At 36.4% G+C, this 26,727-nt stretch overlaps 2 protein-coding genes across 4 annotated transcripts; one reads left to right on the forward strand and one right to left on the reverse strand.

Moving 5' to 3' along the window:
- Positions 1-7,336, reverse strand: angptl5 (angiopoietin-like 5). Of its 2 annotated transcripts, none has more exons than XM_069190049.1 (9): positions 7,260-7,336; positions 5,540-5,714; positions 3,974-4,151; positions 3,731-3,834; positions 2,978-3,071; positions 2,292-2,392; positions 1,500-1,620; positions 787-972; positions 1-399 (listed from the first exon to the last, which is right to left on the reverse strand). In XM_069190049.1, exons 2-9 carry the CDS (start codon positions 5,612-5,614, stop codon positions 80-82), a joined length of 1,179 nt encoding a protein of 392 aa, XP_069046150.1. In that variant the 5' UTR covers positions 5,615-5,714; positions 7,260-7,336; the 3' UTR covers positions 1-79. The 2 variants fall into 2 exon arrangements, with proteins under 2 accessions (XP_069046150.1, XP_006628128.2); XM_006628065.3 differs by having other exon boundaries at positions 7,237-7,324.
- On the forward strand, positions 6,953-25,875 carry cep126 (centrosomal protein 126). Of its 2 annotated transcripts, none has more exons than XM_069190048.1 (12): positions 6,953-7,332; positions 8,450-8,569; positions 11,031-11,176; positions 11,767-11,878; positions 12,562-12,760; positions 15,952-18,082; positions 19,337-19,492; positions 20,184-20,305; positions 21,559-21,622; positions 22,577-22,786; positions 23,900-23,964; positions 24,867-25,875. In XM_069190048.1, exons 1-12 carry the CDS (start codon positions 7,304-7,306, stop codon positions 24,966-24,968), a joined length of 3,456 nt encoding a protein of 1,151 aa, XP_069046149.1. In that variant the 5' UTR covers positions 6,953-7,303; the 3' UTR covers positions 24,969-25,875. The 2 variants fall into 2 exon arrangements, with proteins under 2 accessions (XP_069046149.1, XP_069046148.1); XM_069190047.1 differs by having other exon boundaries at positions 20,181-20,305; positions 24,867-25,874.
- The last annotated feature ends 852 nt before the right edge of the window (positions 25,876-26,727 follow it).

Consider the following 26,727-nt stretch of genomic DNA (forward strand, 5'->3'; position numbering starts at 1 on the left):
TTGAGGAAGATTATTTTTATTTGTTTATTGATTTCCCTTTGGGATTGCAATCAAGTCAGCAGCTGACCGTAACTCAGAATTATTTGAAGAAGGGACTGTAGACTCTCTTAATCTTCATGGTTACAGATTTGATGTTGACTGGGACTCCATTGAGAGTCCATGTGTCCCAGTGGATATGGGGCTGCATGGCACGCTCCATATCCGGAGCACCGCCGTTGAGATTGGCCATTCCACACTGGTTAAACCACCAGCCTGTACCGTTGTTTCTGGCACTGCAGCTCTCCACGGCTTGGCCATCAAAGACGCAGAAGGGACGGCAGCTGTCGTTGTCAACATCCGACGTGCTGAACGGCATCGAGTTCTGGTTCTCCTCCTGGCGGTATCCTCGAAACGCATCTCCTGGGGGGGAAAAAAATGACAACAGTCTTGTGGATTGTATTCGGGATGAGATAACACAACTAAAGAAAAATAAAGCAACTTCTATAGTATTGTAACGCACACGGCCATCAGGGTGTGTAAGAGCCGGCTTACCAGAGCGGTGACGTCGCCGCCCTTCCCTGTGATAGCAGGACCACAGCCCCTGGGCTGTGGAGAGATCTCTCTTTGGCTCACCGGGCTGTGTCCCTGCTGAGTGACGCGGGAGTCCCGGGTCCGAGCCCCCGACGGTGGGGGGCCGACCTAATGCGGCAAGGACGCCTGCCTGAACCCCCGTTGCGATACAGTATATTCAGCAATAAAGAAAAAGAAAATGTGCAAATCGTGAGGAAAGAACAGCGTTCCCCTCACCTGCACTCCCTGCATATCGGCCCAGGTGGATCTTGAAAAACCTGGTTTCGTCTTCTATCCAGAAGTTGTCATACGAGGCGTAGGAGGAAGTGTCGTCATCGGAGACGAGGGCCACGTGCAGCTGGAAGTTTGTGTTCTTTTGGTTCACGATGTGGTAGACCTTGCGAAGGCCCAGCCAGTGCTCTCCTACACAGAGACACGGTCACCTTCTAGCTAGTTTCCTGTAACATTAGCACGTTTTTTCAATATAGCTATTTTGTCATGGATTCTTTCAGCCTGATCTGCAGGCTTCAGTTCGGAAAATGAATCTGTACATTGCTATGTTTATGTCACGAATGTCGGAAGGGCATGCCGTGGAGTGAAAAGGAGAGCAGTAGAGACCCTATGCATATCGGTAAAAGGGGCAACACAGGGGTTAGCCCAGGTTCAGGGGGTCAGACAATGCCAGAAAGAAACCAATGCCCTCAGTCCATGGACAGGAGCGACCTGCTGCTAGGTGGGTCTCAGGAGATCCGTACCCTCAGTGCTGAGCCAGGAGCAGAGCAGATACAGGAAGTAAATGCGCTACACACCTGAATAATGACAGGGAACTAAGAACTGGACAGAAGTAGTGCGCCCTCTAGGTGTAAAGAGCATGACGGTTTAAATGTAATTTATGTAATCTTATTCTACAGCATGCTATGACTACTGTCACTTTAGTTATTATGTTTTACCAGGTAGGTGGCCAAATCCATCCATATACTCTGACCATTCTCTTTTGAAGTCAATGAGGCCATCTGATCTCCTCTGAATTACAGTCCATCCACCACCCATATAATCCATTTCACAGAACACCTGCAGTTAAAAAACAGCTTTAGTTATTTTTAGTTTTCTTCCAAACACCTAATATTTAAAACCAGATGTTTGACAGGCCTGCCTAAAATTGAATGAACAGTTTTAAAGAACCATCACTGGTTATTGAGACAGAAGTATCAGGTCTGATTTTGACTTCAGTAAGAATGATACAGCCTGTTGTTCTGTACAAGGTGGGCTGCTGTGATAAGCTGAATCATTGTGAGATGGCTGAGGCTGTACAAAAGCAAATCTTATGTATCCAAATATTCTTAAGAAAACAGAAACGGGTAGAAATGCGTCCAACTACTCATTTAAGAGCTAACTTGTTAGATAATTGTTAACTTAGGGCTCTAACTTTTAAATAGAAAATAGATTAAAATAATTTATGTCACATGTAAATAACCTGGAAGTGCATTTAAAACTAAGAATGGAAGGCACTTCATTACCCAAAGGATTGAGGGATTATAGAACAAACTTCCCAGCCGTGCTATTGAAGCCGATACCCTGGCTTCTTTCAAGAAACAACTGGATGAGATAATTGGATCATTTAACTACTAACAGCTTAAATGGGCTAGATGGCTCAAATGAATTTGTAACCAATAAACCAATACATTTTTGTTGTTTTTGTCTGTTTTGTCATTTTGTGTGTTTCAACATAGTTTATTTGTTACCTCAAATGGATAGTCAAGTCCTTCTGGCTGGATTATGTAAATACCACTTGGAGTTTTGGAAATGGACTGTACTGTGTCTATAATATCACTGCAATCACGCCCTAGAAACAGTAATCAACATGAAAATATTAGCAGAATCAGACTGTAAATGACACAGAAAGATGTTTCCACCTGTGGGACAAAAAATATCAACCAATCATTTAACTTTGTTTTCCACTTTAATAACATTTAGATTTGCCTCTCATACCATATATTTATTATATTCACTATTTATTCTCTATTTAAGTTTATAATTTAATTAACAAAAACACTACACAAATTATCCCTTTAGGGATAATTTCTCATAAAAGATCGTTACAGTCATCTTCTTGAAATGTAGTATATACAGATAGATACAGTAAGTATATCATTTATACATACAGTATATACATTTATGGCTGGAGGCCCCACGTGAGTCTCTTGGGAAAGCCAGTTTACACAATAATAACATACACAGTTCCATAGCTCACAACAATTATATCAATATTCCAACACAAATACAAATACCTTCTGGTACCAGTTTAGGAGTCGTAGTTACACTCATAGTCAAGAGCTTTGGCAATGATTTGGCTTTATACATCAGTGACCAGTGTAGAAAAGACAAAAAAATAGGCTTTAACATGAGAGAGGTAAATGTATGACCTTACCATGTGATTGTACTGGCTTATGTGGAAATGGCTCAATGTTGTTCTTTAAGACTTCTGTACTGAGTGTCAGAACTTTGTTCATCAGTTCCCTTACCTGTGAAAATAAAAGCAAAGTTCAAGGTGTATATAAAACTGATTAATTTAATCTTTATTGCCCCTAAGGAAATTCCTCTCGGGCATATCAAGAACTCATAAACACTTTACATGTTTATAATGATTATACAATAACAACAACAGTACAATGCCATAATGCAAAACAACATTTAACAACATCGCTCAATCAGAACTCTTCTCCTACCATAAGATGAAAATAATAGGCAATTAACTTGTAGAGACTTGTTTTTTCCCCCCAAAAAAACAATAAATAAACATAATGAACATAAAACAAGAAGAAGATCCCTACCAGAAAACACTATTCCACAATTGAATAATGTTTTAGGTATAAAGGAATTAAATGCTCTCTTAGTCTTTAGGGAATCATGTTCCTCCTCCTCCTAGAGCTCTAAATACAAAAGGTAAGAATGCTCTGAATAAAAATGTCAACATTTTGCTTTCTGTTTAAAAATTAGTTTTCGTTTTAGAACTAGAAAAGCTCAAAAAACACTCTCATATGTCACTAGTACCTTCTGAAACGGCAAAAGTCATTACATTTCCACGAAAATAGTCCAACTGTGTTTGGATTCTTTTGAGGCTGTTATCCATTCCTAACTGCCACACATCTCATGCAAGAAAATGTACATTGCTATAGCTTGCCTGGCTTGAAAGAAACTCCAGTGATTTCTGGTGATCCTCCATCATGCCTCTAATCATTTTCCTTGTGCTCCTCGTGTAGGAAACAAGAGAATGGTGTAAGTTTCCTTAAAAAGATAGATAAAACTGCATTAATTTGTGGTATCAATTCAGGGTATACGGGTCGTGGATATAAGCCAAACCCATTCCGTGTACACTTTACTTTTAAAAACAGAAAGTCAAGTCCACAGTCCTCAGTGTACGTACTGCACATCAGGTGTTTCTCCTCCTTCATGAGCTTTGCTGACATTTCACATTGCGTAAGGCAGGTCTCATGCCTGTTTTCTCTTGATGGCTTGGAGAGTCTGGGTTTCATGTTTTCACCATGGTATTTTCCCTTCGCCGTTGTAGACTGATTTATAGCTGAACTGCTTTCACTGATTTCCTTTTAGCAGACAAAGAAAACATTTTCAATCATGCCAAACTGATCGGGATCACATAGGCTTATGTTAAGTCATCTGAACCAATGCGTTTTATAAAGTTCTATAGTTACCCGCTAATCTAAAATGTAAACAAGTGAACTCTTTTTCTTATGTTTTTGATTAGCTAAATCTTATGTACCTCCAAAAATAATGAACTGATGAAACACATTTTTCATTTTATTTCTTTTCATTTTGTTACTAAGACATTAATAAAATATCAGAAGGTAGACTATTTATTTTTTTAGCCAGTGCATAAGTGGATTTAATATTTTTTTCAGCTTTACTTAGTTCCTCATGTGAGCTGTATCTTTAAATATGTCTCTGGAAACACTGTTTTATATTTGTACTTTTTGCCTGCTGGCCAAGAATACGTTTTTGCCAGGACCCAGGCAGGAATGCATTTTCTTGTATCCCCTAGTTTGTGTTTATCTTTTTATTATAGAACTGAATATCTCATTCCTCAAATAGCAAACAAGGATAACTAATCTCTGTATGTCACCCACAACATCATACTGACATTTTTTTTTATTTTGTTTTAAAGAATATACCCCATAAACCACAAGACCTCAATACTTGAATGGGGAAAACCCATTAGCATGGCACATTGGAAGCAGAAACAATCAATTTCTTCTCAGGAGATTAGCTTCAGTATTTAGGTAGATTCTTAATGGTGACATTGCATTAGAATTTCCCAATGTGTTTTGCATATAAATGATCATAGTTAATACTGTGGCAAATTCTTCCTAATTTTAAATCTAACAGATCACAAATATCTAACAATTATAGATGCATTAGACTACAGACTGGGCTGACATACCAAGAACAACTGTTATGTTTCTCCTCTTTACTCCAGGAGAATTTGAAGTTTGTTAAGGTTGGAATTAATTATCAAATGTTGAACAGAGACATGCAAGCTGTTTCCTGTTTCTCTATGTACAAAAATCCAATGAAACTTCAAAGGTTGCTTTCTGTTAGGAGTGCATTTAATTAACGCTTAAATCATTAGAAGCAACCCTAAGTGTGAATGTGAATCTGTCCCTTCTATTCACTCATACTGTACGTCTTGAAGAATGAAAAAAAGTAAAAAGGGATTGAAAATATTTTACAGCACAGATGTCTCCTTAAACATGTACAGTGGATGCATATATGTATGTATGTAGCTCATCTATGTTACCAAACAGTTCCATGCATCTTGTGTTTTTTAAGAAATGCAAACTTTAAAACACACTTTAATACTGCACATACAACTCCGAAATTCAATTTAGAACTAAATTCAAGTGCTCTGGTTCAGTTTTTTTTTTTCCGTACAGGAAATAATAGCAATTTTAAGATATCTAACAAAAATACATACCACAGAGTTGGTCGATGTTGTCTGGATGTCATGGAGAACAGATACAAACAAAACTGGGAAGAAAAGCCTTTTCATTTTCCTTTAGGAAGACGTTTTCTAATGTGCTGGTCGGTTTACTGAGTCTCATGAGCCCTCGGTACCACAGCTTCAGGAACTCAAGACGCTCTGCTGGCATCTGCACAACAGCAAAGAGCCAAAACAAATGACTTTCTCTCAACTGCTGAAAGCGTTCAGGACAGGATATGATTTGGGACTGTGTCAAATCAATTTAAATATTGTGCACTGCTGTGTTCTTTTAGCACTGTTTAGTTTTGTATTGCACAGGCATATCACAAAGCGAAATGCTAGACAAAAATGTTGAGCACTGTTTCTTAATTCAGATTTACCAAGAAACAAACAATAACATTTCTGCAAAATGTAACTTTAACCCTTTAACAGCTTCTTTAGAAAGCAGCACAAGTTTGCTGTTATTTTCCTAAAAATAGAGTAAAAAATACAGTGTATATAAATTCCACAGTATTGAAGAAAGATTGCCTACAACTACTGGTATGTACAAGATGCTTATGGAATGTAATTCTGTGTCTGTAATGTGCATAGTATTTTGCAGTATGGTTCATCTGTTCACACTTGGAGCTCCACATAAATTCCTTGCCCTTCAGGTTTTATAGACAAAACCAGGGGGAGCACATTGTAAAGTGAGATTTTATGTACTCTGCATCTGCAAAGAATTACGTACAATATGCAACATACAGAAATATGTTTGCTAGACTAGTATGTTTATTGACTTAAGTTTTCATACAGTATTTACAAATCTGAAGTGTTAGCCTATTGGAAGACCACACACCCAACAGTGAATAACAGGTTTCACTGAGTAGTGGCAAACAGGCTCAGTGAAGCAAAAGGCATAATATTGTGCCTTGGAAGGGATTTTAGAATAATTTTGAAATCAGAAAAAGATCGTAATTATTGAAAAGACATGAAATATTAGCTGACATCAGAAATTCAGAACAGTAGCACACATTTGCCCAAATGCAAAACATAAATTGTTATTCTTTGGGAGGAGCTCTGAATTAAAATGTCAGTTAAATTATTTGATCAAGCAAGTCTATGCCTTAGTTTTTTTGTACCCTAACCCTAAAACACAAGAGTACGCTGATCATCATCAAGTGTGTAAAATCGACAAATTGTGTCCATGTTTATTGCAGTTATAATAAAGTAGTAGTAGGATAGGTAAACATAAATAATTATTTATAAGAATAAATAATTATTATAGGAATTATAATTGCGATAACAGCTATAATCTGCCGGACTTCTCCTGCCGTCCGTCGTTTCCTCCTTTTCTCGGCCCCACTCTCAACCTGCGCCTAGTTTCCGTTGTCAAGGAAGCGGCGTCTCTGGTTGTCAACATGGCGGGGCTAATTAATCTAGAGGTTCAGCAGAGCAAAACTTTTACTTAGCTGGAAAACCCAGTCAAATTGTCAACGCTGAATTCGGAAATAAGAAAAAAAATGAGAAGCAACAGAAGATCATAACGAGCGCTTGACTACAATGGCACATCGCGCCGCAGTTTCAACGTTTTCGTTCACACACAAACTGTGGGTTTATTTTGGCGTGAAGCGGAGGACAGCCGGCTAGCGCATTTCGGAATACAGGCTGGGGATAATCCGTTTCTTAAAATACGTGTACGATCGCTGAACTTGGTTTGAATGAAGATTGTGACCAGTTTGGAGAACTCTTCAACGTCGTCCCATCCTGGGATTCAGGATGCACGTCCAGAGGGCCAGCTCCTATTCGTATCCTTAAATCGATGTCTGTTTAGTTATAAGTCTATTTCTTTTGCTAGAAGCTACCTCAAGATCCTAGTTCTAGAAATGTTTTTTATGACGTTGTTGTTGTTGTTGTTGTTGTTGTTGTTGTTGTTGTTGTTAACCACCTTCAATTACTATTGGTGTAGGTACTGTATAGTCATTCATTAAAAGACCAAATATTTTCAGGCAGTGTGCTTCAAATTTGATAGACAGTCATCACAGAATATTCACTTACTGTATTACACTTTTTTTCCTCATTTTGGACTAGCTAGCTAATTTATTTGTATTTTTCCTTATGAGTATCTTCACCCGCTATTGATGCCAGTGTATATATGCGTGTGTGTATGAGTCTATGTGTATCTGTCAAAGTCATATCACTTTGCAATCTGATCTGAGTATTTTGGCCTTTGGCTGACAGAGATCATTTAGAGGTAAGAGGTATAGCAACTACAATTAAGTTACAAAACAAGGAAAAAATGTTTAGATATATATACCTGTATACAGTATTGCTGCTTTTCAAAGTGTCTTACATTTGTCTGCTCCGTTACCTCCTTTGCCATTATAGCGACCACCATACTGCACTGTAAAAAGGGAGTGGCATAATTTGTGTGACCGCTGCACTTGGCAATCATAGCACAACAAACAAGCAAGAAGAAAAGCCTTTCCCCAGCTTTGTGAATGGTTTTCAGTCACTTGATAGCATGGATGGATTCTTATCTTCAGTTTTTTCATAATTAATTTAATGTAATGACCTTACAATTTTCCTTTTTTCCCCCCCTAGTACTTAATTCAGATTGGAAACTTTCTGAAATTGCAGTAATCCAACAAATGTTTTAGAAACTAGGTATTGCAGACTATTGTTTTCCTTGTGGTAAATAAAGATGGACCACTGGTAGTGTACTATTAACACAAAAGCTTCCCTTTTCAGCTCATTAAAGGCTGGCTCTTTGTGGGTTTTTATTTTTAACTTTTATGCTAGACCCTTCTTTGACAGGCCTATATTTTAATGTGCATGTGCTTCTGGACTACTGCGCAACTGGTGAAGGCAAAATCTCCTTTTTACCCCCATGTCCTGAAATTCCTTAACGTTGTCTGACGTTAGAAATATAAAAACAGAGCTAGAACGGCCGTTGAAAGATGACCGTCAGGTTCTGGTTGAGGAACAGAAGGCATGCAGAGCTCGTGCTCGAAAATTCTCCTTGGAAACCAATCGACGTAGGAGGTATGTTTGGTACTGTATGTTGTTTTTTCTTGTATTTTAAGAGGTTAAATTCAGTTGCAGTATCCACAAAAATATATAATTTATACTCATACAGAAAAGAAATGCATCACTATGATCTACTGGATTAAATAAAATATATATCATAACAAGAACTCAAAAACTGTGCACTACATACAGAGCTGATCAATCATGAGACCATTTCACTATTAAACATACTGTCAAAATGAAGACATTACAAAGTTAGTATTGTATTTGACCTCCCTAAGCATTCAGACAATCTTGGCAGTGTTGACCTGAAAGTTGTGAATAGACTGTGCATGGGATGTTGCACCACATGCAGCCAGATGGTGAAGGTTGGCCAGTTGTGTTTTTTTCTATTGATGGTGTGGGTGAATAATTCCCACAAGTGTTCTGTGGGACTCAGATCAGGAGAAAAAGCTGGCTACTGTACACATTAACAAGTCCTTTCATGGACAGCGATGCCAACATCAGCCAGCAGTCCTCATTATTCAAACAAGACGCGGCTGTATCTTTCACCTTCTTTGCATTAATTGAAGCATTTTTGTTAATTACTTTCTGAAGGGCTATTGATACTTATTCTTAATCACTTTATTTTGGCAATTAATCCAATTCAGGTATCAAATACTGAGTACGTGGCATTTTTCCGAAGTCACATGACTGTTTTCATTGTTTTTCAGCATACAGCATGTAGAAAACTTTTTGTAAAGTTGTACTAAAAAACATCTGTTAACAGAAAAGAGGCAACTTGAACAGAAATTGACAATCACATTTAATGTGTTTGCAGGAAGCACTGGAATTGTTAGTTTTTTTATTATAGCACTAAAGATAAGCATTAATATCACATAAACATATAAGAAAAAAGTATGTTTTCGCACCAATCCCATAATGTTAAATTATGAGGCTGTACATTGCCACCAATCCAGCTGATGGTGTAGTTTTCCTATGCAGAACAGTTGTAGCAGTCAGTGAAAATGGTTTGAAGGAAAAAAGAGAGATCCTGTTATTCAATACTTCACTTGCCAGCAGGATTTCGTCTGCTGAAATTAGATTTCTTAATTGGTAACGGTAATGCAATTTATAAGAGGCAAGATTAGATTGGCTAGACTGAAGTGTTCTGCTTAAAATGAGTTCATCCCAAGGTAAAGCACAAATCTCAGACAATTAATAACCTACTAAATCTCAGCATCTTAGCAGCTCCTGGAAAGAGATTAAAATAAAAGGTTCAGTAGAAAAAAAAATGTTCTGTATGTAATGATAGTAGACTAAATACTACAAACTGATTACTTTCAGAAGACATGTATGAAGTATTTTTGTGCAGCTTCTAAGAATAGATTCAAATTGCTATCTTTGTCGTAGTTGCAGTTTAGTATTTACTTTCATTCTGTACTGAACTTGGACATCGCTTTAACCTCTTTGTCTTTGTTAGAATGCTGTCAGGTTAGAAATTTAAGTTTATTTGTAATTAGAAAAAAAACTATTATTTACATCAGCCTTGATACAGTATACTGCAAAGATCCTGTATTAATATACAGTAGGATCTCTGGTGTCATAGACACTTAACAGCTGGAGTTCATCTACTGAGTTGCATTTGTCACCAAAACAAATATGGTCTTTTATTTTTTAATCTCAATATTGTGTTGAAAGAAGCAATAGTCATAATATTTCATTACAATACAGCGATCTAAATACATTTCCATCCCAATTTATAATTTTTGTTACAAGTCTCTAACCCAGATTATTCTGTAATATCTTAATGGTACTGTACAGAATATATAGTTGAAATGTTAAAACTGATAGTCAACACAGTGACGACCATTTAAATAGTATTATGTTATTTATTTTATATCCAATTATGTATTACCAATTTGTTTGTGTTGCTGTTTTCAATAAGGCAGTTGGGATCGATACATTTTTAGTATAAGAAACTTTTATTAGTTATTTTAATCGCTTGAACAAAGCTTCTAAAGATTATCCATCCAGGCTGAATACTTTTGAACCGTATTTGATCAGCCTTTCTATCACCTGTATGTTCAAAGAACCTGTCCTGTGTCTGGCTTCTAAAACGTGGCTATGAGTAATGAGTTTGAATAATTAATGAGGATGCGGAAAAGTTTTTGCATTTTAAGAACAAGACAAGATTCAGGTATGATAAGTAATTTTGCCCCTTAGAATGTAAGATTAAATGATTATGTTTGTACTAAGGTAGACTGTACTGAAGTTTAAGATTAGTTTGAAGATCTTTCTTAAGCAAAATTAGCATTCTGTACCTCAGAATGTTAATTTATTGAATTTGCATGATTGTTTTAATTTAATTAACATAATTATTTCATGTATTCTCATTGTAAGTAGTTCAGTTTCTCCTTGGTTTCACTAATTTCTTCTTGTCCTGCTTGTTAATTGTACCTTGATGACAGTATATACCTTTTCCATTTTTCTGCAGAGCTCTGGAGGAGAAACGCAGGGAAGAGGACATCAGGGAGCAGAAACTGAGGGAGGACATACTCCAGCAGCGCAAACAGAAAGTGCAGGAGGCAACCGAGAGGTTTCAGAGAGCTCATCTCCCCCCCTCACAAAGAAATAGACAAGGTGGGAAAACATAGACCTGATCTGCAATTAAATTACTTAAATGTCCACACTGTTTGGAGCTAACCATACTGAATACAGCACTTGCTCATTTCTGATGTTATCAAAATAGAGTGTCTGTATTGCCACAGTACAGAACAGGATTTTAGCTAGGGCCGTATTGCTAGTATTGAAACCATTGTCACTTCTTCAGTATTAAGTGGTTCTCTGATTTGTGCCACTGGGACGTTCTTCTCACACTGGAGCATTTTGCCATCAATTTGTCTTTTTACCAACTGTTAGTGCCCAACTGAGAATGCTTTTCATCCTTAGCTGACAAGAGAATTGCTGTCAAGCTCTCCAGGATCTTACGCTATTATGGAAAAAAAACATTGTTTTAAACATGTTCAAATCTCTGGAGGTATTTTTCCTGCAAGTATAAATGCACTTGTAAAACTCTGGAGAGGAACAAATCCAGTTCTGGAAGATTGCAGTCCAACGAGGGATATTCTTATGTGAAATGCTCCTTGAACAGTTAAGAAATGTAAGAAAATAAAATACTTTACTTTGCACGTGAAGTTTTTTAAGGCAGAAGTTTTTTTTTCTTTTTTTAGTTTACAGAAATCCAACCCCTCGATTAGAAGAAGCTTTGAATCAAATTCAACCCTCTTTCAGTTCTTCAGCCCTCAATTCTTCACTCTACTCCAGAAGCCCTATCAGCAACAGGTATAAAAAGCTGCCACAGTTTAGTTTTTGGATAGCTAATTGTACACAAGCACTTAAAGCCCCCCCAAAATGTAAAACTTTGGACGTGCGCTGTTTATTTTTCCAAGTATATTTGTTATTTGAATACATTCCAAATTTGTAAGACTGTGGTTTTTTTTAATGGAAGCCTTATTGTAATTATGATACAGTAAAATGATAATTTCATGATAATCATAATATATTCACATCAGTAAATTGGGAATTGCAGTTATAGTTAGTGTCCACAAGATGGATTGTAAATTATTCTATTAAAAGACAAACAGGAGCCAACAGATGGCACTGTTGAATTTAGAGGTTTTCACAATTTCTTTGAGTCTTTTATTGAATTTTTCTTCCTAAAGAGTTAAGGAAGCAAAAGCTTTGCTCTTGTGAAGTTTTACCACCCACTTCAAATAAATTTTAATAGCCACTTTCACTTGTTTCATGAGGAGTAATTTGTTATACCTTATTCTTTCAAGGCAGATGAAGCTATTTAAGACAGGATGATTTTATTTTAGATGGTCAAAATCAAACAATGCTTTCACATTTCCAAAACTGCAGATATTTTTGGTATGTCCTTGAGTCACATTTATAGCTAATATTGTTTAACTATAACACGACAGGTGTGCAAAAGCAGACCTCCTAATATAACACTGTTTCTACAGGACCTACACATCCTCTCCAAGTTCTTCAGCAAGTTCCACTGCCTCTCATTACCAGAAGCAGTTGTCTGCCGCAGTAGCCTATGCCAAATTGATGCAGGAGAAGAGTGGCACTAATCTCAAGAGCAGCCAGATGCTCTTTCAGAATGAACTTCTGGAGACACAGCGCCTTCTGGAGGAGAGAAAGATGAATAGCCTGCAGGTAGGACTTCTCACACAAACATATCCTGGTCTTTCTGTCACACACTATCCCCTGTGTCAGTAATGAAATACCCGAGTTTGAGTGGAGAGCCCCTTTATTTTAAAAAACAGTGTTACCACCAAGGTTTTTAACCACTCTTTACATCAAATAATAACTTCAGACTGTGGAAAGTTTGTGTGGGTGTGTACAGCATGAATTATCACAATCACAAGATGCGGGATCCTGTGTATCTTTTTGTAGTTTTTACTCTGATGTTTATTTAAACTGACTTTTAGCCTTTGATTTAATGTCACTTAAATAAATAGCAGATTATGTACATTACACACTAGCTAATTGGCTTCTTTTCTGTAGTAAACATTTCTAAAATCTATGTTGCCCAAAGCTGACATGTTTCTTTGAGCCAGTGCTGTATTTCTTCAAGGATACATTTATGTCTTACTCAGTGAAGGGTGCCAGCTTACTGTCATTCGTAAAGAAAACAAACTAAACACCACTTCTCCCCCTGGCTGGGCCCCACTTCGTTCACTTTTGAATTTGAACTGAAGAAGGTGCTAAGCAGAACTTGTAGAAATACATTTTTGTGTGTTATGCTTTTATTTCCACCACTAGAAACATCAAAGGTGCAAGTAAACCTTATTTAACAGGTATCTTCTCAAAGAAACAACCTTATAGGTTGCTGTATTGCATGCAGAGTAATGAAAATAAAAAGTGCTGATCTTTTTGGACACTGGATGAAGAAAATGGGAAATGAGTGTTGAAACTATGCTTACTCGGTTAATGTCACCTCTTTATTACATGTCCTTGGGAACGTTGAAACAGCGCATTCTAGTAGTTAAAACAGTTCAATACTGAGAGGCACTGATTGTAAATGCCAGATCAGTTTGACATTGATACTTATTTAAGTCTCTGACAAAAGGCCTGAGCTCCAGAATTTGAATCTGTATTTGTTCTTTTCCTTATGTGAAGAAAATATGTCTAACATTCTAAACAATATTACCTTGCACTATCAGGTAATGAAACGAATAAGTGCAGGTGCCAATATAGATAAATATAGATACATTTCTTTACAAAAAGTCTTACCTTCTGGAGCCTTTTAATATGCTTTAATCACAATAGCCATTGTTTGCAGTTTTCTGGATGCATATTGCTCCTATTTCACAACAAACATCTGGTAATAGCACACTCTCAATTACACAGACTAAGCTAGTGCCTTTAACCAAGCACAGTCAGTCTCTTTTTCTTAACTTTGTGTATAGAGTTAAAAGCTTGTTAAGAAAGAATTTCATTTCAGAAAAAGTCAGTCTGTAATTTTAGCCCATAGCTCCACCTGCCAGGACCTGCTGAAGGATTAGTACTGCAAACACAGGTCCCTTTCACATGAGACGCCAGTCATGAAATGCTTTGGGGAGTTTATCTTTTGATTTGGGAGACAGATGCCTCTAAGTGATTATTCCAGTGTAACCAGTATGTTCCGAGAACTTGGATTTTGTATAATGGAGTACAGTTCTACTTTGTCGCCTATACCTGTCATGGTCCAGCACTTAATCCCCTTTAAATACTCAAGATCAGAATTATAATCTCACTGAAATGTGTCTTCCTTTTTAAAAGCAAGGTAATAGAAAAACCGGATTAAAGAGGATATCAAAGGAGTAAGTCCATCCAGAAATAAATACATTTTGTTTTAGCATAAGTGGACTTCACTAAAACACTCTGAAGTACTGTAGTTACTCAAAAAAATATAGGATCATAAATTTCAGTCACCAAGAGCCTTAAAGTAGCGGTGAGTTTGATTGGTCTTTTTGGCTTTGCAGGAGTACTGTATAAGATGCACAAGTTAAACATTAGTGTTTTCTTTGTTACGCAATTCTGAATGATAAACATCATTGAAACGCTAAGAATAAAATACATATCCCACAGCCTAATGGGCATGATGGTTTAAAAACCTGTATTTTCCTAAATGTTTTCCAAAAGAGAATGAAGAGAAATATGCAATTAAAATCACATTTGTATTTTATTTTCCTCTGTAACTGTAAGACTGGTTTACATATCTTCGTATTTTTAGAATTGTCTAAAATATTATCAATGTCTATGGACAAGCACTGTGACAATTATTGAACACATTGACAGTCTATTTTTCCCATGTGACAATCTATAAAAAACTATGTTGTTCTGAGAGTAACTTCCAAAAAGCTTAAAGTTGTGCAGGAAACATGTGTGAGAAAAGCTCCATGCATAATCATTTTCCCTTGCTACCAAATTTCAAACATTTAAAAAATATAATTTATTAGAAAAATATGGTGGAGTGTGATGCACATTTGTCGCAAAATAAGTGCAACCTGTATCTTCTGGAATTTTTTTAGTTGAATATATCCCTTTTGAAAATATCACAGAAGACCAGTTGTAAATCCCTTTAGAGGCAAATAAATATTTGATGTGGATAATCCTATAACATTCAACTTAAAGGTGTATCTTCTTAAGATTTTAAGATGCCAGAGATCAGTTTTAAAGCTGATTCTAACTAAGATTAACTGTGCTACCTGCTGCTGGAGCTTAGCTATTGTAATGCCTCAGAGAAGCACAGTTTGTCCTTGTAGATTTTTTTAAGAGATTCTCTTTATTTTACTGGGTTCTTAATTTAAAAGGGTCATTATGTTTTCTCAGCTGTTACAGTACAGCTAAATTAATCTCCTGTATAAAGCCTGCTAAAATGACTTTAGCTGGTTAAAATGTTTTAGCGGTGATAAACACAAAGGAAATAGATCACCTTATGAGTGAAATATCCGTTCGTACATCATAACATAGTTATCCTGTTTACTACTTTTACTTTGTATTTTCTGTGTATTTTAACTTTTTCTTCTTTAAATTGGAAAAATAGTTATTTAAGTTTGGTAAGTCTTGCCAATGAAAAAACAGTTCTTTGTTGTATATAATCTATTTTTCTTCTTTTGTCAAACATCCTGCATGTTTCAAATTGCAGAACCATTTTTGATTTTTGTGGTTTTCCTTTGTTATGTTTTGGCAAGAGTGCTCCTCAAAAGAAAACCTGAAATAGGCATCCTACATCAGCTTTTTGCGACTCACTTTTCTTAAGGAGCATGAAGTTGTTAGAAGGAATTAAAATGAACATTGAGCTGAAATGTTTTGGCCAAATTATGTTCTTTGTAAGTGTATAAAACTATGTTTCATTTTAGGATTTTGAAGAAGAAATTAGACAGCTGGATCGTTCAGAAAGCTTGTCAAGCCTGGACAGTTTAGAGAATGAACAGTCCGATCAAATCCCTAGAGCTGGTAAAAAAAATGTTACCTATTCTTCAGCACACGAGTTTGTACCCAGGAACTGCACTCAACCTCAGTTGCAGAGGAAGCACTTTAATGGCACATGTCCTGCTGCTAAAATAAACTTCCTTAAAGCTGAGAAGATTAGCCATGATCCGTGGAACCAAGACAGTATGATGTATACAAATTCTCAGACACATGTAATGTCAAAAAGAACTGAGGAATTGAGCACTAAGTATCTGAACAACACACAGCAAGCAATAACAGTGCAGCGCACAAATGAGGCATATTTTGAGGGTGAAAAAGAAGCTAATATAAATGCAGCCACATTGAGTAGCCAGAATACATTAACTGAGAATAAAAATGTGGATACTTCATCTAATGAGACTAGCCGTGATAAAACTCATGATGATTTTAGTGACAATTGCCCTAAAGTTATACCATCTAAAGCATGGAGCACTCCTGATCCTACACCAAAGGAAATACAGTTTTCCACTCAAGAGGATGAATCAAGGCAACAAGTGAAAAATCCAGCAGATAGGTATTCAAATCAGCCATTGGCAACTCAGATTGTTTTACCTACTAACCAGATTAGTGGCGAAGAAAATTTGAGCAATAAGTCTGCATCTCCTGGTACTTTACTAAAAATTGTAAACAAGAGTTGTACAGAACCAGATTGCCTTGATGTGAGCCTGACTGAAAATCCTAAATGCAGCCATTGTCCAAGGACTAATCAAATCGACCCAATTTATTCCAAGAATTACAATGATAAAAGCGAAAATTGTGAAAGTGAAAAATCCATTGATGTAGAATCGTCAAATCACGTAACAGACTCTCACAGGACTAAAAGTAGTATTTCCAAAACTCCCTTAACTCCTGGGGAAGAGAGACAAAAACTTTCAGACGCAAAACTATCAGACACACCATCTACTTCTGTTGGTGGAACAAAGGGCATTAACGTTGTTAAAGGGATATTAAAAAAAGAATCAAAATACGCATCAGGTCATGCCAGCTCTGCGCTTTCTTCCAGCAGTGTCCATTTTACAAAACAGGTGGCAAAGTCTATCAGGGATAGCGTGGAATTGACAAAGCTGAAAGACAAAGATCTAGATAACAGTAAGACTAAAAAGAAGCTGCGGTGGTTTGATGAGATTGGCTTGAATGAGTCTGATGAGGTTAACAAGCAAAACCAAGCAAGGAGCAAATTATTTCATCAATCAACAGTAAAAAATAATATAAAAGATATTTCAACAGAACGTCAAGAGAGCCAGTTCCGGGTTTCTGCTACGCCAAGTGCCCCAGGGGCTTCCAAGACAGCCCAGACTACACAGGTCACAACCCCCTTGGTTTCTACTGGCTATCACTTCACGAAACAAGCTTGGGCAGACTCCGAGCACCAGGACAGTAAGCTGCAGGAACAAGGTATGAAGTCACAATTGGCAAATGCCTGTCAACGCAAAGGAAGGCCAAGGGTCCCTAGGAGAGTGCGATCTGCTAAAGCTCGATTGGGCACTGCTCCCAGCAAGACTAGAAGGGGTACCATAATCAGACCACAGTCTGCAAGTGAAGCTAATCATGTTTTGAAATCCCAGGGGAAAATGATTAAACCCAGCCCTCCTCCCAGACCCATATTTCCTCAAGGCAGGCAAGTTCAGAGTGCGAGCAGCAATGAGGAGACAGTTGGGCGTCCAACAAGGAATCTTTATAACGACACTCAAACTTTCAGCAAGGGAAGCATGCCAGTGGAACAGGCTTCATACAAAGACATTCCAGATGGCTGTGCTCTGCCTCAGGGCAGTTCCTTCACCACAGCTAGTGTCACGTTCACACCATTCCCACCCTCCTACACCTTATCCTCCTGCGAGACTGTCACGAAGGCCACTTATACTGTCAACAGTATCCTGGGCGGAGACCGACAAGAGGCCTTGACCACTAGACGAGGTCCCATCTATGGAGAGAATGGTCTGCGTCTGGACCATACCCCCACTGACGAGGAGATCTTGCAACTGTGGCACGGAGTTCGCAGTGCATTGGCGACCAAGGATGGTAATATATATACAGATTTACCTTCAACCTCAAGTTAATTAATTTGTCTGTTTGGTACTTGTTGTTGAAGATTATGTCATGAATTATAAGCTGAAGGTTGTTTTAGTAGGATGTATTGTATGTCTGTTTTTCCATTATTTTTGTCCCTATTTTCCATTGATGTATTAGAGTTAAAATAATCCATGTTGGCCTCCTGTGGAGGAGTGGCTCAACTGTTATGGATTGGTCAGTTCCACGGTCAGATCCAAGCCGAGGTCATCTCACTAGCCAGCATTGACATGGATTCTCCAAGCTATGGTGCACAATTGGCTGAGCACACTGAAGGTAGAGTAGGATTGCAAGCATGCAGTGCTGTCACTGAAAGGTCTGCCTCTCCTCCTGGTTGACACTGACCCTCCAGTACAGGGCGGTTGTTCCTGTGACATGTTTGAGCTAGGTGGTTCAAAGCAGTTTACACTCCTTCACTGTCCGATCTGTGCCATCTGTGCCAACTCTGAGCTGAGGTGTTAAAAACAATTAGGTAGTCCAAATAACCTGGGTGAACTAAAAGAAGATTCTGAATTTATAACGTAAGCGAATAATCTGAATAAAATGTTAAAGTAGGAAAGTACTCATGTACAAAGTCTGTAGAACCCAAGATCCTGCAGAATTACCCTTTTTCGTTTCATTAAAACTCTTAATTATTCACTTTTTTTACCATAATAAGATTATAAAAAACATGAAACTAAAATGCAAAAAAAAAAGATTAAGGAGTTATGTTTTTTAAAGTTAATTACTGTTGCTAGAGAAGAAGATTCGTCATTGAAGAACCAAGTGACCCGAAAATAGCATAAGCTGTACCAGATGTAATATTTCGCTTAACTAAAACAAAATTACTTTGACTTCGTAAATAAGTGTTGTATTTGGCAGTTCCATTTTTGCTACTATAGTTTGGGTATTCACTGAGACTCTTTTAAATGTTTAAAAAGTTTCTGAGGCTTTAACTATAGCCATTGCTTTCATTGCTTCTGTGTTCCAGTCACTGTTAAATTCTAACCTGCTGCATTATAAAGGGGTTATTATTTTGGAGAAACTGACCCTTTTTACTAAGAAGTATGTATTTCCTTTGGGATACCTACATATTTTTGTATCTGGGGATAGGTATTTGGGGAAAACGACTTTGTTTCATATATGTTTGACAAAAATCTGGCAACTGAATTAAATCCAAAACAGATTAAATTCTTAAAATATTTTTCTTCTTTTTTATGGACCTAGGTGACTCCCGAAACATTTCTACTCACAATGGTCTGTTGTCTGTTGTGCCTCAAGCCCGTGCCAATTTGTCCCATGTTACCATAGACGGTGGTAGTTTGATTGGTGGTGTCAAATCACTCACTAGAATGGGTGGATTTTTTGCTTCACCTTCGAATGGTAAGGCTTCTCAATTTGACTTTATTGGTGGTTCATTTTCATTTCCAAATCTGCTGGGGCCAAAGAAGCTAAGAAGCTCATTAAAAAGCTGTACAGTTCAGAGAATACAAATATTTTGAAAAAAAGAAAAATAGTCTCTGAGTATTATTAAAATAGACAGAATTCTTCACTTCACTGGCCTTCAAATAAAATGTCTCCTTTGCTGTCTTTGCCCCATCTGAGGAGGGCCTTTGGCTATGACTAAAACAGTATTCACATGGTCAGTCTTTCTCATTACAATACATGTCTACTGATTTTTATGTTACATATACTGTTGTCACAGAGCAGCTGACCACAGTTTAGTTTAAACAGCTTAATTTTAGGTGAAGTTTTAAAAGAGTAGTGAAACGTTCTTAAAATGTTTGCTTACACTGACTTCGAAAAAGCTTTTTACTAGGAAATTAAATATTACAGAAATCATCCTGTTTCACAGGGTGCTCTTTTCTGAGATAATTATGATGAGCCCAACACTGTCAGAAATTGTTACAGGATTCACATGCTTATAGAATGCATGTTCTTATACTCTTTGCTGTTCACATAACCTGATTTGAAGTCTGCATACTTTTCACTGAGCTTTTAGTGTTCTATGTCAGCTCAAACCATTCTGAAGTTGCATTTCATCATATCCTAACATTGTCTCTTCTTAAAGCAGCCTTCAATGTGGCAAGGAGAAAACAGATCCTGGATAGTAATGGAGCAAAGCACAGGGCTCTTTTGGAACAGAGGAGACAGGCTACAGACTCTGTATCCAGGAAACCTCTGATTGCATCAGAGGTACACACCCATTCAAATATTTTTCCCTGGAAGCGAATGAAAAGATAGCACCCAGAACACAATTAGACTTTCTCTGCTCAATGATAAATTCTCTATTTAGAACAGAATACTTGTTTTAATTGAATGTTACAGTATATGTTTTTGTGTTTCAGTGTCTGGTTATTTTATACTTACACTTTTTATTCATGACGGACAGGTTTATGCAGGGAAATTAAATGGTTAAGTTTCAGCAGTAGTTTAATATGATGTCAGATTAGTAAGATTTAGATGTCAAGCGCCACTTCAAGCATAAATACTCTACTGTTATCATGGTGTTACACCTGCAAATAGCAGAAAAGTATTGTGCACTCAGTAGTTTTCCAATGAAATACAGGCTATATGAATGAAGCTTGCATAAGTTGGTTAAAATACAAAGAAGCATGTTTCATATCACATCTGTGAAAAACAGTACCGTTGTGAGTCAGGCACTAAATTCTAGGAGAGACTCTTTTTCTACATGAAATTCTCTCTTTAAAGCTATCTCTGCTAAACTTACCATTACCTATCCCTTGACTGTTGGTTGTGTTTTTTTGTTAAAAATATTGTTTTATGGTATTTCAAGAAATGCTGTGTTTGTTTACATTTTAACACAAAAGGCGATGCAAAATAAAATCCACAAAGAAGCATTAACATGACACAACATTGAATATAAAAAGAAAATCATATCTCAAAAGTGTTTTTTAATTAATACACAAACATTTTGTCTTTTCATAATATAATTGAAAGATTCTTCTCATTTTCTTCTCCCATTTTTTTTAAATACTGATGAGTAATACTGCATGGAATACAATGTGGAACAAATTATGTATAAGTTGATTATTCACAGAAAAAAAAATAATATTATCTGTCTTTTTGTAAGGCACACAATAGAATAGTCCTTGTTCAAATTACCTAGCATGAAACTGATAAATATAAACCAAATAAATTGTTCTTCACTTTGCTTATCTTAATGAAGAGATTATCTTTACTTAATAGTTCCACAGTATATTTAGTTTTGTTTTGTGAATTCAAATCAAGTGTTTTTTTAATCAAATGTAGCAATGAAACCTTTGCATACATATGTCACATCCCTTGGTTGGAAGCTATACTAAAAAATAATTTGTGAGCTCTTTTTAACCCTGTATACTTTGTGTTGCATAATTTGCTAAACTTCACCGATTTCTCAGTTGCTAATAAACTGGATACCTGCTTCTTTAATTGTTTGTTTTGTTCAGGGCACTGTTCAGATCAGTCCATTGCCAAGTAAACCTGAACAAGCACAAATGCCCTCAGATGAAGGTAATTATGAATAGACACATATTATGTTTTATAATAATAAAAATAATATTCAGTGTAATAAGATAATTTGTCTGCCAACTATAGCTGTAACTAAAAATCTAATTGAATAAATTATACTGCTGAGTTTGTAAAATCACTGCACTTGAAAAGTGCACTTCACATTATGTGCACTTGAAAAAAAGTGTGTAAGAGCTCCTCATTCTCCTTTATGTGAGCAAAATCAATGAAAAACAGCTGCATGTGTCATGTACAGTACATCTTTCTGGAATTTTGTTTATTTGGAGGTAGCCTAAAAATCATAATGGGAGCTTGCCATCCTTTAGATTTCAGGGAGATATCCTGGGTTTTCCTGTCTATACTGTAGAAATTCATACTTGTGAGACAGTGATTATTTAAAAACATGATCTCACATTTCTGAGTTGGCTTCACAGGTGGTATTTAAAGTAACTGGGAAACTGTATTCACCTGTGTTTAAGCTGTGTTTCATTACTTAAATAGAACATTTAATGTACAAATACACCTATTATGAGAAAAAAACCTAAGAAAAAGTCCATTTAAAATTGAAAGTTAAAAACTGAAAACATTTCCACCTACTAATGTATAATGTAATTTCTCAGCTACATTATACTAAAAGTATTTGATAATATTTAGGTGACATGATATTACTGTTTCAAACTATAACAATGCAGAATGGATCATATGTAGCCCTTGTAATGTCACATGTTGTCTTTGGAAGATCATTGTAAGCAAAGTTTTCTCATAAGTGTACAGTGGCTAGGAGCTTGTATTGTGCTGAATATTTCTAATATTTGTTTGTCTGTAGCATAAATAGTGGATAAGCCCTGTTATAAAGTGTGCACTTAATTGCACTTAATGGGTGTCTGTAGGATTGAATATTCAGACTGTCTTTGTGTTTAATGTTTTCTAAAGTGTCTTGTTCTGTGGTGTTGACAGTTTCTGAGAGTACGGCCCAGTTCCTCCTGGCAGAGAACCTGACTGAAACCTCAGCCTCTGACAGTGAGATCCTGAGAGCTATGGAAATGGTGCATTCGCAGAAACACACCTTCTTGCTGAACCGAGCCCAGCACCTTGGCCTCAGCGCTCTCTCTCTGGAAGAACAGAAACTGCTACATTCATTGGAGCACCTCAATCACAGACTGCTGCGTAAGACAGCTTTCACTCACCCACTGCAGCTAAGGGAACCATTGTCCTCAGCCATTTCTGTACATTTTACAAATAAAAAGCACAATTCTGGCAGATATGTTCTTGTTTTTATCCCAGACAATTCCCAATATGATGCTAGGAATTTACTGCAAGTGTCAGGTTTTATTTCTGTTGGTTTAAATTAATTAATAAAAAATATTTGACCACATCTGCAATGCATACCAGCATACCACCATTTGGTACTAATTTAGAAACCTTTCTTACAGGTGTCTATATCTGTACTATATTTCTGTCATAGTTGACCATTATTTCACTTACTGTCCTTATTTTTACTCTTTTCTACTAAATGAGGAGCTATTTTGTATGAAGTCTGGCATTATATAGTAAAATCTATATGATACAGTAAATATACAGTATTTAATCATGGAATCTTTTGAGTTGCCACTAACAGTCCTTTCTTAAAACAATAACTTTTTTTTTTTACCTTTTAACTTTTCTTAAAGAATATACCATGAAAAACAGTGAGTTGCACATTATTTCAGGATCATCAGATTCTAATGTTTGTTTAAAAGAACATGTCTAACTTCATCAGAGCTGTAAAACGTCCGGAATGCCAAACTTTTGACCTTTTGGCTTTTTGACTTGTTGCTTTGATTGTATTTATTGGGATATTGTTATCAAGATTGCCAAAAAAATATTTCTTGTCAAGCATTTAGTTACATAACTGTTGTTGGCCCGATGTGCACTTGTTCTGGTGTGATATGCTATCCACAAATGAGATTTACAGTTGAGCTGGAGTCTGTGAATGTTGCTAAAAATGAATGTTTAAAAACTAATGTTTTCAGGACTGGTGCATATTGGTTTGACAATATTTAAACTGAAATATTTAAAAATATATTTGTAATGACTTCTACTTCAAGAAGAATATGCCTGCATGATGCCAGCAATTACATTTCAAATGTATTTGCAAACTAGGTCTTCCCAAACTTCCCAGGTTGTTACCTACCAAGAGTTACAAAAATATTAAAAATTCATCTCCAAAGGGAAAACACATCACACATTCATGAAATTCAGACGTATTTTAACATTGTATCATTGCCTGATATTCTACAGATGTACAAGAAGCTGTTGGAGGGAATCCATCTGCTACAGGTGTTTTACAGATTTCTTCTCCTTTTGTGAGTATTCTTGTCATCTGGGTCTTGAGTAAGTACAATACAGCTTCCATAATCCAAACCATGGAATTTTATAAATGAGATTGTTACTGGTAAACTGTAGCATGTTTCAAAGGCTTACATCAAAATAACAAGAAATGCATAGCATATATATCTTAGACAGATACAAAAGTCTAATGTAAAGAATACTGGTATATTCAATATCAGGAAAAAAGGGAAGGTTCAGATCTGACCTCACTACTAACTATGTAACAAAAGGAACAACAGTTTTGTTTCTGTTTCAGTATGATGGAATGTGTTCTATTTATTAAAGCACTGTACAATTTAAATAGCAAATTTAAAAAATCAGTTTCAGTCAGACACATAGTCAGTTTCAGCCAGCATGTATACAGCACAAAATTGTTTATCAGCAAAGGTAAATTGTATTAAAAGAAAAAAGCCTTAGATGCACAAATTGTGGTAATGAACCATTTGCTGTAAACATTAACATTGACCTTGTCAAAAATGAATTTCTATAAAGTTAAAAAGTGTTTTGTGTTGGTAAATGAATATTTAACTTTGTGCGAGAAACAAGGAACTTAGACATTAGGCTTGTGGCAGTCTCTGTTAAACAAAAACAAGTATCCTATTGGAACAAGTAATAGGCTTATTCCTTTTACTTGTTCCTTTGCTGATTACACATGCTGACTCAGCTACCCACCTGAACTACTTCAAGTATCTTATTGAACTACTCCAAATATTAAAAACACTCATTTTCCCTGCAAAGGAACAAGTAATAGGTTTATTCCATTCTGAAAAGAAAAGAAAGAAAACACAACGTTTTGAAACCTTTACTTGTTCCTATGCAGCCTATGCATGCTGACGCAGCTACCCACCTGAACTCATTTTCCCTTGTTGCTTTCCAGGGCCTGCATTCCCGACTGCTTGAGGCTTCTGCAGGGGGGGCTCAGCACAGGTACCGCGGTGCCTCTGCTGACAGTCGATCCCGTTCCCAGAGACGATTCTGACACCTCCTGCCCCACCCCTCACTGCAGCTTACCTCCAGTGGTCACCTCTTCTTTGAGTGTGCTGTCATGAATACCTGCATTAAGCACTTTACTTCGTTTATGCACCTCTTTTCATTTGTAAATTATTTAGTAAGAAAATAAATGTTAAAATCTTACTTCTAGCAGATGCTGGAGTCTTTAAAATATTTTCATTTTCACTCAAATTGTACGAGTGTGAGGGTGTTACTGCTGTGTGTTACACAAAGTGTAGCATAAGCCCGGTTTTTCTTTTCATTGCATGAGGTGATATGGGAAACACGAAAAACAGTTTGAGGTCGAAGAAACTTTAGACCAAACCCAAACATAAATTCAATTAAGGTGTCGGTTCAATCGTAGTATCGTGGCATTCAAAGTAAGATCTGGCATTGCACATGAGTTTGTGAAGGAAAAGAAGTATCTTTCTTTGCATAAAGCTCTTATTATTTCAAAACTCTAGCCAGGTCTTTTGATGATTGTATTGTCTGAAAACGTTTATCCTTATCAGCATGAAAAAAACACAAATGAAAATGTATTGTACGCTATTTATGGGAGTGAAAACTTTCACACTTTAAAGTCAAATTAATGCTCGAGTGTCATGACTTTTTTGAATGCCACTAGTTTTCATTGATCTCTTTACAAAGAGGTTGTTTTTTAAAGGTAATCCAGTTATAGTGTGTGTGATATTAATTATAAGTGTGTATCATATAGAGTACAGTGCAGGAGTGATTATCAAGGTAGATTTCAGTCTGGTAGTTTATTTGTTTGTTAAATGTTGTTTGTTTTTTATATACTAATTAAAAAGAAAAGCATTTATATTTTTATATTTTTCAGAAAATCTATTTTGGGAAGTGTTTTAAAAGTGTTATATGTTAATTTTTTAACATTAAAATGTTAAATGTTTGTATGAGTGCAAGTAATTACAGATTTTCTATGGAAAATAATTTATAATTAATAAAAGTATGGACATACATTTTAAACCAGATTATGGATTAAACCATCTTTAATATTTTTCAGTTATACTTGACAGGTATCAAATACTAAATATTTCATTCATCTTTACAAAAGCATTACAGTTTTTTAAGATAAAATACTGTAATCTAGTTGTAATCTAGTTTATACCACAGAACTAAGGTAGGAAGGTGAAGGGAATCACCTTGCTGGTTTTTGCTAGAAGAGTCTCTAATTCCTTGTGCTGTGTTTACTAAAGAGATATGGTTGTAAAGTTGTAAAAGGTGAGGGCAAATGCCTTCAGATAGGAAATAGTAAAAATCAATATCCTTTGGGCCTGGTAAATACTGAGATGAAATACCTGTGACAAAAAAAACATTTTTATCTGCTCTAAGTGGTGTTGGAGTACTTGTTGGAAGCACTTTCCATCTGGATTAGAATTTCTAGACCAGTGCCTCTGTATAGTGATAGGGGACGCTGTACAGTGGAAGTTAGCGTCCTGTGGATGATACCTTAAACCCAAATCCTGACAAATTGGTCATTTAAGGTCCCAAGCACTGTTCTCCCTGGAGATGTAACCCCTGGTATCCAGGCTAAATTCTACTTTGGGCTGACTAATCTAGCCTCCCAAAATCTATATCTTAATTCAATTGGTTAAGAAATGTCTAATTTCTGTGTCATATTTGCTAAGCAAAATCCAGCACATGTCCACAAGTGGGGCTCTACTTCAGTGATGGATGACGTGGTTTCTTACCCACAAATATGAAGCACTTTGGGATCCTTTGGGCATCCT

This window comes from Lepisosteus oculatus, chromosome 5 (assembly GCF_040954835.1).
Source record: "Lepisosteus oculatus isolate fLepOcu1 chromosome 5, fLepOcu1.hap2, whole genome shotgun sequence".
NCBI classification, from domain to species: Eukaryota; Metazoa; Chordata; class Actinopteri; order Semionotiformes; family Lepisosteidae; genus Lepisosteus; species Lepisosteus oculatus.